This window comes from Staurois parvus, unplaced genomic scaffold, assembly GCF_062004578.1.
Source record: "Staurois parvus isolate SC_StPar_1 unplaced genomic scaffold, SC_StPar_1.0 ptg000025l, whole genome shotgun sequence".
NCBI lineage: Eukaryota > Metazoa > Chordata > Amphibia > Anura > Ranidae > Staurois > Staurois parvus.
In genome coordinates, this window is record NW_028317821.1 from 3,299,734 (window position 1) to 3,316,154 (window position 16,421).

Here is a 16,421-nt window from a genome sequence, read left to right on the forward strand (position 1 = left end):
GCAATTAAATGTCCATAAAGTGATAGTGTGAAGATCCAGCTGAGAATGATCTTAAGGTAAGTGCTTCACACACTATGACGATTAATCGGTGATATGCCAGGAATGTGTTAAGATTACGCACTCACCAGATGCGTAACATTAATACGCATTTAATACGCATTTGTAAATAATGTGGTTAGCCAGAGGGCCCCTTAAGGATGTACACAGCCTGGTCTGGTCAGAGAGATCCCCTTTCCCTGGGTTCCTCCGAGATGGGCTCTGTGGGTTTGTTAGCTCCAATCATCCCAGATCAGGCACTTATTCTGATCTCACTGGCTACGACTGGATCCAGGACAATCCCTCCAGAGAAGAACCTGTGTGCTGGGAGATCCGTTGATGAAGGTACAAAGTTAGGAGAACTAGTGAAGAAAGTCCAGCATCCTCCGCACAATAGAGTTTTATTTGACTATCAACAATTACTCAATTTTTATAATTATTTATAACTATTTATTTGCATACGATTAACATTGCATCTATAATTCTGGTCTTGAGTATCTAAGTGGTGCACCTATATTAGACCATGGTTTCCCTTACTGGTGCAGCACAGCTTTTGGGATCCTGTTCTTTTCCATTTTAAGCCAGACCTGCTGTCGCAGGGGGCCATTCTTTGCCCTTGAGTGAATTGAAGATTATTGTTATGGCGCCTAATCTATCAAAAATAATTACAAGTAAATTGTGTAAGATGTGCAGCTGTCCCTAATAGGTAGATGACCACACTTGTGCAAACCAATATGTATAAATAGACAGGTGCTACATAAATAATGTGCATGAACATATAGGAGGCTTGTTTCACAACATGCCCCTAAACCAAACCGTAAAATTTGATTTATTACACCTATAGTGGGTGCTATATTTTCCATTAACTTTACAAAGAACACAAAAACCAAAAAAATTCCAAAAGTGAATTTAGATTTTGAAAGAAGTGACCGTCCTTTCTATTCCTCTATGCTGTAACCCAAATAAGTGAGTGATTTTGTATTTTCACCATGTGACTGGCAAGATATATATAAATTGCTCAATCACCAGACCTTTTGACCCCAATAAAGGTGGTCAAATGCGTTTTTTGGTCAAATAGGGAACCATCCTCTCAGGCTTTCCTAGAATGTTACTCCCCTCTAGCAGCTTTCCATTAAGGCCAAAAGCTAAGGCAAAGGGATTTTCAGCAAACTCTCCGATTCATCTAGGTATTCAACACGGGTTAATCCTTAAGGAGATGTGGTGCCAGGCTGCTCATACAAACCGAAAGATATAAGATAACCGAAACCGAAATACAACAGAAAGATATAAGATCTTTCTAAGTGTATTATTTATTAAATACACATTTTGAGCTAAAAACAAATGATTTAGCACTCACATGAAGCGGTGCCTATAATACCGACAGTATCTGCAGCTAGTGAATATCAAAGATGGCTAACATGCTCTCCAAGCCTCGCTTTCGCTATGGCTGAACGTCCCGTCCCTGGAAGTGATGTAGTGACACTTCGACATACGTTTAGCCCAGTGGCGTCTTCCTGACCATCTATTCACCCTTTTCCATGGGTCAATCGTACGCTGCCATGGAGTCTGTCAGAAAACCGGGAAATTTCCTATCAAATACTTCCCGTAATTTTACTTTTTTGATGGACTCCATGGCAGCAGGAGTACCCTCCCAATGCCATGAGTAGGCTAGTTATGGAAAACGGCCTCTGGTGAAGAGCAAAGATGTATGGGAGTGGAGTCCTTTAGGAGAGGAGAGGGCGGGACTAACCCTTACATATGCTGCCATGGAGTCCTTCAGGAAAGGAAAATTATGGTAAGTATTTGATAGGAAATTTTCTGTTTTTCTCCACTGACACAAAGTAAAGCTTTGTCAATAGTTGGCATTTATCCTGATATCTCATTGGTACCAAGGATTGGTACTTATTTTAATATCCCACTGACACCAGCCATTGTCACCTATTTTTTCTCACCGACAACAAAGATTGACATGTTTTTAATGTTACACTTAGACCAATTACTGGCACTTATTTTTCCCCACACCAAGGTTAGGGCTTTGTCAACGGCTGGCACCTATCTTGATATCTTACTGACACCAGCCAGGGATTGGCACTTATTCTTCCCCTTGAACCTATCAATTGGTTCCTTTTTTTTTTTCACTGACAACAAACATTGTCACTTATTCTTTCCCAATGACACCATTGTTTGGTAATTGTTTTTTCCCCACATGAAAGAAGGGGCCTATTTTATTTCATTGACACCATTTGGCACTTATTTTGACATCCAACTGACATCAGCAATTGGCATTAAAGAGTAACTCTACTTTCATGGGGAAAAAAATTAGCAAATAAAAAAATAAATAATATAGCGTATACAATTGCAACTCACGTCATATTGTAATTGAATGTTATTAAAAATTACCTTTCCTTTTCAGCTCTGTAATATCTGCAAAATGCAATATGGCTACCTGGAGGTATTCTGTACACAGATGGCATACAGAACGCCCCCCTTTCCGCAGATATATAATTTTCTGCTTTGGCGATTGACTCATTGATTTTCCCAGAAGTCTGCACTAAGATAAAGTCACATGTTGGGCATCCCTTGCAACAAAAATGCAATTTTTGGTGAGATACTCCCAAAGGGAATTAACATTTAAAGAGATGCAGACAATAGGGAGATTTACTTTCTCTGTTTACCCTGATGGCCAGACTCCTGTACTGCTGAGTCTAAAGGACAGGAAGTGAAGGGAAATCTCTTGAATCGGATGTAGATGAGCAATACTTGGCAAAAGTTTTAACCAATTTTTAAAACTAAAATTCCCTACTCTTTCTAAATCTAAAAAAAATCAACTTCTGATTGACTTCTGATATTCATCAGTGGTTCACTGCATTTGTAACTCAGTTTATAGAGGTCCATGGACCCTAGAAGAGAGCCCCTGTTTTAGAGTGCCTTTGGAGCCCCAAATCCTGGGATGCACTAATATGCAAATACTCACTCTGTTTAGAAGGTCATCAGATAGCCCCACAATGCCTCATAAATGGTCAGTGAAGTTGCCTATCACATTGATGGGTTATTAGTTAGGCCCAGTAGGGGAAACCTAAGCACCTACTTATTAGCCAAGGTCAGTGCTTGAAAATCTAAAAATCCCCAGGTGGAGGTGCCTGACATCACATCTCACCACCCTTCGGCTGTCAGGTCTAAGAGTCTGTGCTGTACATTTGTGATTGGCAGGTGTAACTTTACTTTGTTCTGACCCAAACATTGATTATAATATTTGGTCTACATATGAACATTGATTTACTTTGCTTTCCTCAACAGGTAACCTATATTAAAGAGTGCTTGAGCAATGAATGGAATGTTACCTGAATAGCACTAGTGCTGAAGGATTTCCTGCATTCAGCAAATCTCTTCACATTTTTAAAAAATGCACCTCTGTGCAAATGATTAAATTATTTTTAAAACAAGTGAAGCACTTTACCTTACTGATGTCACTATTGCCTAATGCATGTTGTTACCCCCATAGATGGCATGTGTCATCTTGGCACTTATACTCATACCTTACTGATGTCACTATTGCCTAATGTATGTCGTTACCCCCCATAGATGGCATGTATCATCTTGGCACTTATACTCGTACCTTACTGATGTCACTATTGCCTAATACATGTTGTTACCCCCCCCATAGATGGCATGTGTCATCTTGGTACTTATACTCATTGTCGCAAATGTGCGCACCAAAGGCAGGCACAACCCTCCATTTTGTTAAGAATTCTCCATGTCTCCCCCCCCTTCCCTCTCTGAAAGTCACAGTAACATTTGGCCAGTGTGTGTGTGTTAGGAATGTCACAGGAGGCCAGAGTCCAGCAGGGGGCTATGAGTTATAAAAACCCCAAGGGAGCTGGGACTTCGCTGTCCAAAGAATCTGTGCGATTTAGCACCTCGTAAAAGCTACAGCAAGCCTTCCCAGGAGTTCAAAGACATTCCAAGGAAGGCGAGACCAGATAAAACTTTTAAAAATCCATTTTTCCCCTATGTCTCACATCTTGGAATATGAGAGACTTACATAAAAACCAGGCATATCATCGGATTGGCCAAGAGCAGACAAACAGTTTGGTAGGTCACACTCCCTGACTACAATACATAGGAAAGCAGAAAATTACATCTCTGGAACCCTTCAAATATGTATTTCATATTTCATATCTACCCGATCGTCAGTGGCATCTGCATAATAATCTACCCACGGGTGGAATGTCACTTGTGCATAGGGAAAGTTATGAGCAAAATATGAACTATGAGAGAATTTGGCTCTAGTTTAGGTCTACGCCCAGACCTTTACGCCATAAACGGGGCATTGGTCCTTGACTTCAGAGACACCCCCTGCTAGGGAACCACAAAATGGGTTGTCAGGCCTAAGAGAGCTAAGTTGAAGAATTCTCCCATTTTAACATCAGCACCACCTGTGGAGACCCGTGCCCTTTCGCTCTGAAACTTGATCTGCTAGCCCAGAACTTTGGCAAGTACTTTAACCCTTTAACCTCCTTTCTGTTATCTCTCTGCTGTGCTGTTGTTCTCTGTATATTTGTATATATATTGGTTACATCTTTTTTCTGTAAATATTTTTATTGCACCCTTTTCGACTTTTTAGTAATAAATCTTTCCTTCTAAAAGCGTTGAACTGTTTCTATAGCTCTTTATTGCAATTTACGAATTCCTGCCTCTAAAAGAGCGCTACTGTGTTTGTTTAACCCTCTGTATACCTGGCCTGTGGTGACCATGTTATACAGACAATTATCTCAACCATTATAGTGTTATTGCGGATATCGCCGAGTTTCCTCTTTCTCTGTACAAAAAGGAGGTGGTGGCAGTGTGAAGGGTTAATTGCGTAATTAACCTGACCCAGTTACAATCGCTCAGGCTGCCGGTACATAGATTGTGGTCAAATTAGCTGGAAAATCATTGTGCAGGGTTCAGCTGGGTGTGGCATTGTTACGCACGTGACATCGCGATTTTAGATTGGCTAGTCCTTCAGTCACGAGTTTGGTGAGAAGGGCTGGAGTCTGACGCCGCGTTTGTCACACTCATACCTTACTGATGTCACTATTGCCTAATACATGTTGTTACCCCCCATAGATGGCATGTGCCATCTTGGTACTTATACTCATACCTTACTGATGTCACTATTGCCTAATCCATGTTGTTACCCCCCATAGATAACATGTGTCACCTTGGCACTTATACTCATACCTTACTGATGTCACTATTGCCTAATGCATGTTGTTACCCCCCATAGACGGCATGTGCCATCTTGGCACTTATACTCATACCTTACTGATGTCACTATTGCCTAATGCATGTTGTTACCCCCCATAGATAACATGTGTCATCTTGGCACTTATACTCATACCTTACTGATGTCACTATTACCTAATGCATGTTGTTACCCCCCATAGATGACATGTGTCATCTTGGCACTTATACTCATACCTTACCAATGTCACTATTACCTAATGCATGTTGTTACCCTCCATAGATGGCATGTGTCATCTTGGCACTTATACTCATACCTTACCAATGTCACTATTACCTAATGCATGTTGTTACCCCCCATAGATGACATGTGTCATCTTGGCACTTATACTCATACCTTACCAATGTCACTATTACCTAATGCATGTTGTTACCCTCCATAGATGGCATGTGTCATCTTGGCACTTATACTCATACCTTACCAATGTCACTATTACCTAATGCATGTTGTTACCCCCCATAGATGACATGTGTCATCTTGGCACTTTCACTTATACCTTACCAATGTCACTATTACCTAATGCATGTTGTTACCCCCCATCGATGGCATGTGTCATCTTGGCACTTATACTCATACCTTACCAATGTCACTATTACCTAATGCATGTTGTTACCCCCCATAGATGGCATGTGTCATCTTGGCACTTTCGCTTATACCTTACTGATGTCACTATTACCTAATGCATGTTGTTACCCCCCATAGATGGCATGTGTCATCTTGGCACGTTCACTTATACCTTACCAATGTCACTATTACCTAATGCATGTTGTTACCCCCATAGATGGCATGTGTCATCTTGGCACTTTCGCTTATACCTTACTGATGTCACTATTACCTAATAACATGTTATTAACCCCCAGAGATGGCATGTGATGGGTAAACATACAAAAAGTGCAAAACTGAAACAACAGTATTGAAATACAGGGCATGGGACCTGTTGTGGAACAAAAAGAGGACCACGAAGTCATGTACTGAATTATATTTAATTTATTCAGACTGTGATTAGCTTTGCTCTAGACTACTTCAGCAGGCAATGTCAGTTGTTTCCAGACAGCGTGGAAATTCACTGTTCTTCCTCTGAAATTAAAGAAAAAGGTACATGTCAATAAATTATTTCTAACAGATCTGATTTTAAATAATTGGACAGTTTTATTTATTATAATTTGTTCACGTTTTTAGCCTTCAACTAATGTTATTCACATTAGCTCTACTACCTGACTTCAAAAAAGACAAATGGTGCTTTTTCCATGTAGGATAAAGTAACCAGTTCATGTGGGGTAAAGCAACAGGGCTATTCTCTACCCAGCTACTAATACTCTACTTCTTTACCCTGTTTCTAGTTTCTCCATGTTAGCTGGAATTCAGCTTCAATTTGTTTGTCAAGTTGATTTACATCTTCTAGTCTGAGTCTCAGGCACAACATCCGATGCTTTCCCTATACTCCTATTCCTCCTTCCCTTTTTTTCTCTCATCTTTCCTTGTTTTCTTTTATGGCTCTTTACATTTCTACAATAATCTATAAGACCACTGCCTGGGCTACATAGGATTATGCTTTGGAGTATTCTTTTCTTCTTAATGTTTTTTTTTCTATGCTTTTTTAATATCTGATACTGCAGACATATGTCGCAAGAACATACTTATTTATTTATTTCAGGTACTTATATAGCGCCATCAATTTATGCAGCACTTTACATATATATTGTACATTTACATCGGTCCCTAACCCTCAAGGGGTGTGCAATCTAAGGTCCCTAACTCACATTCATACATACACATACTAGGGCAAATTTGGACAGGAGCCAATTAACCTACCAGCATGTTTTGGAGGAAGCCCACGCAGGCACAGGGAGAACATGCAAACTCCAGTCAGGTGGTGCTGTGGTTGGGATTTGAACTGGCAATCCTAGTGCTACCAGGCAGAAGTGCTAACCACTTAGCCACTGTGCTGCCCTTACCATGATAGGTTATGTTACTTTGAAAGGCCAGTTTGCCTTTATTCCTTGCTTTCCCTTGAGTCTTCTACCACATTATGTTACCGGCTGTTCTGTTTCACACCAATTCGTCTATTGTACTTTATATATCTATGTAGTAAAGTGACATAATTTCACCTCCTTTGTACACTGTCTCTAAGCCCTATTTTCCTGTGTACTGTTGGTGTGCCTGTATTTTTCGTCCTTAATTCTTGCCCTTTTAATGTTTTCCTAGCTTTTTCAAAAATTCAAAAACTTGCAATAAAAACAGATTATACATAAATCTGCTAGTCTAACACTACCTGCTCCCCATACTGATAATGCTGCAGTCTAAAGGTATCTGCTTTACTACTTCATCCAGAATACAGACACCCTAAGACAGGAAGTGTTATATGGCGGGATCACTAGGTGAAATATAGGGGAAAAAGCATAAAAAAAGGAAACTATTGCAGGCACCACATCTAATGATTGGGATGAATACCGCTACCCCCATTCCCAACCAAATAGAGGGAAGAATGAGCTAATGAAAGGTGAGTATATACAACTTGTATGGGGGAAGCTAGAGTGGCAGGTTGAGTATCTCTTGCCTTTTGCATGGCCCTGAGTTCATGGGGCAACTCCATTATGGCTGGTTTGGTGGGGTGGGATGGATGTTAAATAATACACACCTTTAAAAAAAAACAATTTTGCCTATTAGTTAGCTAAAATGTTTTTCCATATACCATACCAAGACCTGTCACCCTGCACTTACTGTCTCACCTCTAAGTTTCAGAAACACTTTTTTTCAGAGACACTGTTTTTCGAAGGTGTGTGTGTAAAGTGTATCAGCATTGGGAGAGGGGGTGCCGGGGACAACACAGGTGTACAACAGAGAGACAGTGACAGAGATTGTCACTCTATAACAGAAAATGCAGAAACAAACACTTTCATGGGAGGATCACCAGATAATATTTTAATAAAAGCTGAAAATTAAAAAAAAAACCATTAAACTTTTAAATATTACTTTAACATGTTAACCTTATATGAGCTTTTAGTGATTGGATTGATGTACACTTTGTACTTGTGGGCTAGGGAAAATGGCTGCATTCTGTACTCAAACGCTGAAACACAATAATTAATACATACTCTGATCCATCTGTCAAGTATTGTGATTGTTTACCTTCTATTATCCCAGAAATCCTCCAAGAAGTCCTCCTGCTGGTCCACTCAAGAGGCCTCCAGTGAGATCACTGACCACACTTGTTATGCCTGAGCCTTTTCCTTTATTCCCTCCTAGCAGTCCATTTTCTCCTAAAAGACCACTGGCCAAATTATTTACACCACTAAGTAATCCACCTGAGGCTTGTCCATGGCCCCCTCCAAGCACACTTCCTAGCATCCCTTTGTCTCCTAAAATACCCTCAGTAAGACCTCCTAGCAGTCCACCTCCTCCTGCTCCACAACCTTGACCCCCCCCTAGCAAACCCCCCAGACCACCACCTAGCAAGCTACCTTTACTACCTAGTACTCCATTCAGCACACTGGGCAATAAGCCACCTTGGCTCCCTCCTAGCAATCCCAACAATCCACCACCTCCTCCTAACAAATTAGTCGCTATGTTACCAACAGGAGATAGTAGATTTGCAACTGGTCCTAAAAGACCTAGCAGTGGAGAAATGCTATTTACTAAAGATAACAAGTTGGTAACACCACTAAGTGCTTCTCCAAGGGAGCGGGTGGGTCGTCTGTGCCCACTGGAGGCAGCTGCATTATTTGTCAGAATATCCTGCATGAAATAAAATTGACATTGTTTTACTGTTTTTATTTTTTACCAATACATCGCAAGAGTTCAGAACAAACAAAAAGTTGTCTAAGGCAAGGATGACACTAGCCAAAGTTCTGAAAAGCGATATGCAGTGAAATCTCTACTTAGAGCATGGCTAGGCAGCTGCTGTCAGGTTTTCAGGAGGAAGTTCTGCCACCACCTGAATGAATGAATTTCTACTGCTGAACAGTAGTTTATAACTGACTGCAACTGCAAGCCAAGCACAGCCACGTTGAATTTAATAGCTGACCTTAAATTTGCAGTAGACATTTGCAGTAGACAATGTGAAACATGGCGGCTGCTGCATGTAAACGACCTCCACCGACTGTTATTTAGCCTTTAGGTGTTCGGCCCGGGGTGGTAATACTGCAGTTTAGGTGCCTGTTTTACCATCCCCCCAGCCAGCCATGTGAAAGAGGCCTACATGCAGGATGCCTAGAACAATGGATCCCAGGATCCATGCAGGTTTTTAAAAAAATTCAGGAATCACATGGCTTTTGCTAAAGCAGAAACTAGCAGTATAAAAAGTAAATATCTAGAAGCTCTTTCTTGATTGCAAAGTAATTTAAAAGCATCCAGAATACAGTTAACACTATGCTAATTGACAATATTAGAAATGTGATAGACATGAGTTTTACTAGGATATATGTGTCAGTCCTTGAACATGTAGTTCTTGGACTCCTTCCCACTGAATGGAGGATGAAGAATAGAAAAACAATGAGGCAGCATAGAGGAATGGTGATGTACAAAGTTCAGTAGCCTATAGCAATGCAAAATCACTAGTTAGATGACTACAGGAAGCCAAAATCTACTTTAATGCACAGGAGATACTGGTGCGTGGCTTACCCGGAAGCTGATTGGTTTCTATGCAGAAGTGCACAAGAGTCTGAGTGCCAGCTTTAGTAAATAAACCCAAGTGTGTAATTTGACTGGGGCATTCACTGCATGATTTGGAAAGTTTATTACTTATTCTAATTGAGCCCTGTATAGTATAGTTAAACTATGTGCAATGTTCCATTTACTCCTTGCATCTTGCAGTATACACATGCTGGGGCTAGTAGTTCAAGAACAGTTGTTGCAGAGCCTGTGATAGGAAGTGGCTTATGTTCAATATTGCTCAGTAACACTTAATGAAACTGAATATATCATATGGGATAGATGTACAGACTGGCAGACACACTGGCAGGTGTAGTAGTAACTTTCACTTGTAGCGCATTTCAAACCAGGCTCCTGCAACATACCTAAAACCTGACTACCTTTGGCCTCTACAGAAGTAGTACTGGTCCCATTTATAAGCCACCTTTAGGATCCTTTGGACCCTATGAGCAGCACTACTGAGAGATGCTTAAATTAAAAACAGCCCAGAGCCTGAGATATACTTAATCTACCAGTAACTGTAATGCCTTCACGTTTTAGCACATGGTCAGTTATGTTCATGTCTAAGGACAAATAAAACAAAATGAGAATAAAACTGAAAACATACTAATCTGACCTCTGGGCCAGGGTTTCTCAACCAAGGTTCCATGGAACCCTAGGGTTCCTCCAAAGGTTGCTAGAGGTTCCTTGAGCAATGTACAATTTCTGCCTCTCAGATAAGTTCCCAATGACACCATTGGTCTTTTTAGCTATCTGTAAGGGGGTAATGACCAATGACCACAGGTGTAAGGAGCATTCTTCCCACTGACCATTACATTAATGTATTATAAATTGTATATATATATACGAATTTTGATTTTAGCAGGATTTTCCTGAGATCGGAAAATTCTTTCAAGGGTTCCTCTGTGTAGAAAAAGGTCTAGAAAGCTCGAAAGAGTAGGGCCCTCTAACCCCTCGTACGTTGTTTGTTATTGTTGTACTGTGCCATGTATTGTCCCTCCCCTATTGTACAGCGCTGAGCAAACCCTTTGGCGCTATATAAACTCGATGTAATAATAATAATAATAAAAAGGTTGCTCTAAGCTTTACCAAACCTTACAATATATTTCAGAAACAGTTACACATGTTTTGAAACTATTTGTCGTCAAGATATGCTAATTTTAATAAATTCATCACCCACAGTATAATGTATAATTGCATAGTAACAAGAAAGCGTTGCTACAAGGAAAGCTTACCAGAAGTCTACAGAAAGATATTGGTACATCAGTTTTATGTAGATGTCTCTGCAAAAAGAATAAACTAAGGTAAGCAAAAGAATGTGAAATGCCTTTTGTTTGGTATAAAACCAGGTAGACATAGGTACTTCTTGTATATGTCAACTAAAGAAAAGCCTGGGGGATCACAAGCTATTGAATAATAAATAATTCTGACAATTTATACAGGAATAATTACCAATATATTTGTAACCTGCATTGCTTTAAGATACATTTCTGTAAACTATGCTACAGTATATGGATATACAGTATGCTATTACATTGATTCAGCATGCTGTAAAGTAGACTTTTATCAGAGGTTATCCACATTCAATGCAAAGGAGTAGACTACTTTAAAAGCTGCTTACTGAAGAACTAGGTCTGTGAAATTGGAGCTTCAGAATCTGCTAGGTACCTAGACAGCAAGAGAAATCTGAGAAAGATTCTTACCCTTTCCTAGTCTATCCAAATTATAAAGGTTTTTGACTGGAGGTAAAGCCTAACTCTCTTGCACCTACTACTGCTCATTTAGCCTAGGGCTGTAAAAACATTTTTACTTACCTGATCCTCTGCACCCCCAGCAGACAGCACTCCCCCATGCTCTGACAGTGGACTGTCCCTCAGCATCAACATATTCAATGCAGGGCTATGGACCTTGCACTGATCTTGATAACGTTAGGGCCTTAAACAGCTGGAGCATGGGGAAGAAGACACTGCTGGGACCAGTCCGGTAGTGTGGAGGAACAGAGGATTGGATGAGTGAATCTTCTTTCCTTACTTTTCTTTCCATGCCATCTAGACCCAAATTAGCAGTTACTCCTTGCAGTGGGGCTCCTGATAAGGATTCCTGGAGTTCAGCTTTAAACTTATGTCACAGTATTTGTATTCCTGTGATTATTGCAGATTAACACTTTACAATAATTAATAAAGGTTAATGCCACTGTAACTAGGCCTGAGAAATTTAATCATCTACATTATTGCAAGTTGGCTTTACCAAAAGCTGCTTCACATTCATTGTCAGTTTTTGTAATGCTCCTCTTTGGTCCACGAGTAGCTCCTCCTGCCAAAAGCAAATAAAACACCAATTAATAAGATGCATATTTGGTAATATATATATTGTAGAATATACTGTACATGCATGCATGCTAAATATGGCAGAAAGATTGAAAAGTGAGGTCAAGGAGTGAGGTCAAATATAAATTTGATTTCTTACTATATTTGCATCCGATTCCAAAAAGTCACGTTGAGTGCAACCTGTGACATTCTAATTTAGAAAGTGAAAGAATAATAAAAGTCAGAGTTGTTCAAAACTTCGACATGCTAAAACACCACTAATAATTTAAACTACTTATAGTACTGTATACAAACAAGGAAGCAATTTTAAAGCATGCAGTTAAATGCCTAGTTAAAATACATACTGCATATGTAAACTGCTTTACCTGCCAAAGGATTTGTAACTTCCAAGCAGCCAGTCTTGTCATACAGGTATTTCCTGGACCTAATTTAAAGTAAACCTTCCCTAAGAGAAACAGGTATCCCTAGCCAGATAGCAAGAACAATTCATGGACCTGAGTTAAGGTAAACATTTCCTAAGAGAAACAGGTACCCCTAGCCAGATAGCAGGAATAGGTCATGGATCTGAGTTAAGGTAAACCTTTCCTAAGAGAAACAGGAACCCCTAGCTAGATATCATGGACAGATCCTGGACCTGAGTTAAGGTAAACCTTTGCTAAGAAAAACAGGCACCCCTAGCCAGATAGCAGGAACAGGTCATGGATCTGAGTTAAGGTAAACCTTTCCTAAGAGAAACAGGTACCCTAGCCAGATAGCAGGAACAGGTCATGGATCTGAGTTAAGGTAAACCTTTCCTAAGAGAAACAGGTACCCTTGCCAGATAGCAGGAACAGGTCATGGATCTGAGTTAAGGTAAACCTTTCCTAAGTGAAACAGGCACCCCTAGCCAGATATTATGGACAGATCCTGGACCTGGGTTTAGGTAAACCTTTCCTAACAAAAACAGGTACCCCCAGCCATACAGCATGCACAGGTCCTGGACCTAGTTTAAAGTTAACCTTTCCTAAGAGAAATGTTTAAGATGCTATTGCTAACCTTCTTCTGAAAATGTTAGTTGCCTAGCTGTTATGCTGACCCCCTGGGTACAGTAATAGTCAGGTTACAGTTTAAGAACATAAGTACTCTGGGCTAATGGGCCACAGAGAGTCAACAAGATACTACAGCCTGAGATTGGACAATGAAGGAACAGAAGTACACTGGTGAGGTCATCACTGTGTTCTCCCATCATGTAGGCATGATGTACTCTGCAAGAAATAGCCCTGATTGATCCCTAATGAACCCCTTTCTCTCTTATTCTGGAGATTACAGGAGGTTTATATCAGGTGCTTACAATTTATTAATTGCATGTAAAGATGTACAGATATATCTTTACAACAATATTAGACTGTTCATAATGATCATATATTTCATATTTCTAATTTGCAACCTCTGCATCTTGCTGAACCATACAGTGATGTTCTTTCTAGAGATATTTTCTAAATTTTGTCAATTACATATTTGTCATAGTATCTGATGGCAGCTGAAAACATTGCAAGAAAGACATAGCTTTTCAAAATAAGCCTTTTTTTGGCTAAATGAAATACTTGAACAGTATATAAGTAGTGCATTTGAACAGTATATAGTGTAGGCTACCATCACTAAGCTTCTGATAATGAACATAAATGTTGTTCCTTACCACAATTTCTTGGATGAATTCAATTAATTTTTCTTTCTTTTTCAGATCCTAATAAACATGTTTTAATTAGTTAAAATGTGTTCAATTAATAATAACTAATAACAGAATGACCAACTCCCCCACTCGTAGACCACCATTAGCCAAAATACTCAAGTGACATTATTATTATTTTTACCATGTCTTCGTGCCATGTGCACAGGAATTTGATAAGTACCAATTTTGCATCTACATTGTTTTCTTCCTAAAAAGTAATGGGAAAGAAATATTAAGCAGTTGAATACAGTATTTAACACCTTACTTCTGTTCAAAGGGATGTTTAAACAATGTAAGAAGACGTTTAGAAAATATGATGCCCTTAATACAATTGGTTGCTTTATTCTGCACGTACTGGAGGATTAAAAAGCATCCTTATCCCACCAACCTATTTCACTTTTGGAACATTTCAGTTGACTGGAGAAAATTAGGCACTGCAAGAATTTACAGAAAAAAGCAACAGAGAGATTTCTAGCAATTGCTACATCAAGGGGCTGATTTACTGAAAACAAATGGACTGTTCACTTTGCAAAGGAATTTTCACTTTGTAGGGGAATCTTCTCTTAGCTTAGTGATTGAGATGAACCTTCATTTTGCAAAAAAATACCCAAAATGTGCAAGGAAAATAAAAGAACACACTGTGTGTGCTTGCACATGACTGGATGATGGAAGTCACCAGAGCTTCAGTCACAAGCTAAGTGAAAATTCTCTTGCAGAATGCAAATTCCTTCGCCTTTAGTAAACCAGCATTCTAGGCTTCATTCCCACAAAGTTTATATGTAATTAGTTTCAATCAAAGTCCTTTAATCTATAACTTACCTCTAACTTTGCCAGGCAACTAAACTTTCCTGCAGAGTCTTCTTCATAACTGTTAGCATCAGGAATGTAAAATGAGGCGCCAGGGCCTGGAGTACATTAAATATGGTTTTAAAGAAGGCAATAAATTTAGCTTGTTAGTGTAATAATAAAACTTCTAGTTATAGTTCATATTACTATAAGCTACAACTGTGGGCCTAGCTTAGCAATGAAATACATTTTATTAGTACTGCCCTGCAACATAAATGCTTATCAGTGGAAAACAAGGTTGTCCTTAAAAAGAAAGGTAAAATAAACTAGTGTTTTTTTTTTTTTTTTACAATAGCACATTTTAAAGCACATCTTTTTTTACAGTACAAGAGATTCATAAAAGAAAAGAATGTCACACGTACCATTGTGAGACTCTATTTGTAATTTTCACCAGTGTCTGTCCTTTTTCTACTGTATTTTTACTGCTCAACCATATGCAGTCTAGTTTTCCCAAACATAGTTTGTAATTCATCAAGCTGCAATGAAACCTAATGGCCCCAAAAGTCCACCTAAGGCTTGCTAAGGTGGCCTCCCTGTCAATATTATAAAATGTAGCTATAGCATGCCTTTAGATCATGTTATAAGCATCAGTCCATCGGAACTGACCACAGTCATTATTCCATACTTCTCAATTTTAATTCCAATTGTACCCTTAGTTTATTTAAATAATACAGAATAAAGTAAAATTTTGGTGATAAACTTTACTACAAAAGGACTCTATATTATATTTAACAAAATAATCCCTTTGACCTCAGATTATCTGTTTCAAATAGGCAAAAAGCATTCTGTTGTGATTAACATGACATCATGACTGGTTACACGTTTTAGGTCTCTCTGTGTTTTAGAATGTGTTTTCTGTATTTTAGAATATATAATTACTGCAAATAAAGACAAAGAGGATCTAGCTCAAGCAATTTTCAAGCAAATCATTATAATTGCCTATATAGGAATCTCACTGCATAGATGGAAGTAACCATTTTTCACAAGACTTAGGATGGTCAGATACAACTTTTAGCAGCATTGTATAATAGTTAAAAAAGGAGATAACTGCCAATTATCATGTGAGATATACATCTTATGGAAGTGTCTGGTTTTTGTTAATCGCCTACAATAAAAAATTTAATTCCATGAGTTATATTATTCATTTTATTATAGCCCTTAAAAATTCTGCCATAAATAGTTATTTACAGGCAGCCACTGCCCCTGAAGATTCTTTCTGCAGTCATAGATACACATATTTGGGCCAAATTGGATTATAAGTAGTTAACCTGCCTATATATTTTTGGCTTATGGGTAGAAATTGAAGCACCCAGAAAAAAATGACAGAAACATGGGTAAACATACAAACACCATGCATATAGATGCCAGATCACCAGCACTGCAAAGCAAGTGTATTTATCATAATACTTGGTCATTTGAATTACATTGTTTGTAAGTTGCATTTAAAAAACGCCAATAAAGTTACCCAGTTGGTACTTACTAAAACAGCAGATGGCAGCTACCACTAGGGCTGCTAAAATCATCTTCATTTCTGAATGACCTATAGTATGAGTCTTCGGTAGAAACA

At 39.0% G+C, this 16,421-nt stretch overlaps 1 protein-coding gene across 1 annotated transcript; it reads right to left on the minus strand.

Annotated features, from left to right (window-relative positions):
• Nucleotides 1-6,287: 6,287 nt before the first annotated feature.
• Nucleotides 6,288-14,909, minus strand: LOC149471181 (uncharacterized). The gene is made up of 8 exons (XM_089652731.1): nt 14,828-14,909; nt 14,151-14,216; nt 13,976-14,023; nt 12,440-12,490; nt 12,221-12,286; nt 11,209-11,256; nt 8,453-9,058; nt 6,288-6,400 (listed from the first exon to the last, which is right to left on the minus strand). Exons 2-7 carry the CDS (start codon nt 14,151-14,153, stop codon nt 8,459-8,461), a joined length of 816 nt encoding a protein of 271 aa, XP_089508857.1. The 5' UTR covers nt 14,154-14,216; nt 14,828-14,909; the 3' UTR covers nt 6,288-6,400; nt 8,453-8,458.
• Between the last annotated feature and the right edge of the window lie 1,512 nt (nt 14,910-16,421).

Bases quoted from the DNA above. Each gene is read 5' to 3' on its own strand.
- LOC149471181 (XM_089652731.1), bottom strand. The intron at 12,287-12,439 runs GTAAGAAATCAA...TGCTTTTGGCAG, and splicing joins TGGAATCGGATGCAAATATA to GAGGAGCTACTCGTGGACCA. The intron at 9,059-11,208 runs GTAAGCTTTCCT...TATTTCATGCAG, and splicing joins TATCTTTCTGTAGACTTCTG to GATATTCTGACAAATAATGC.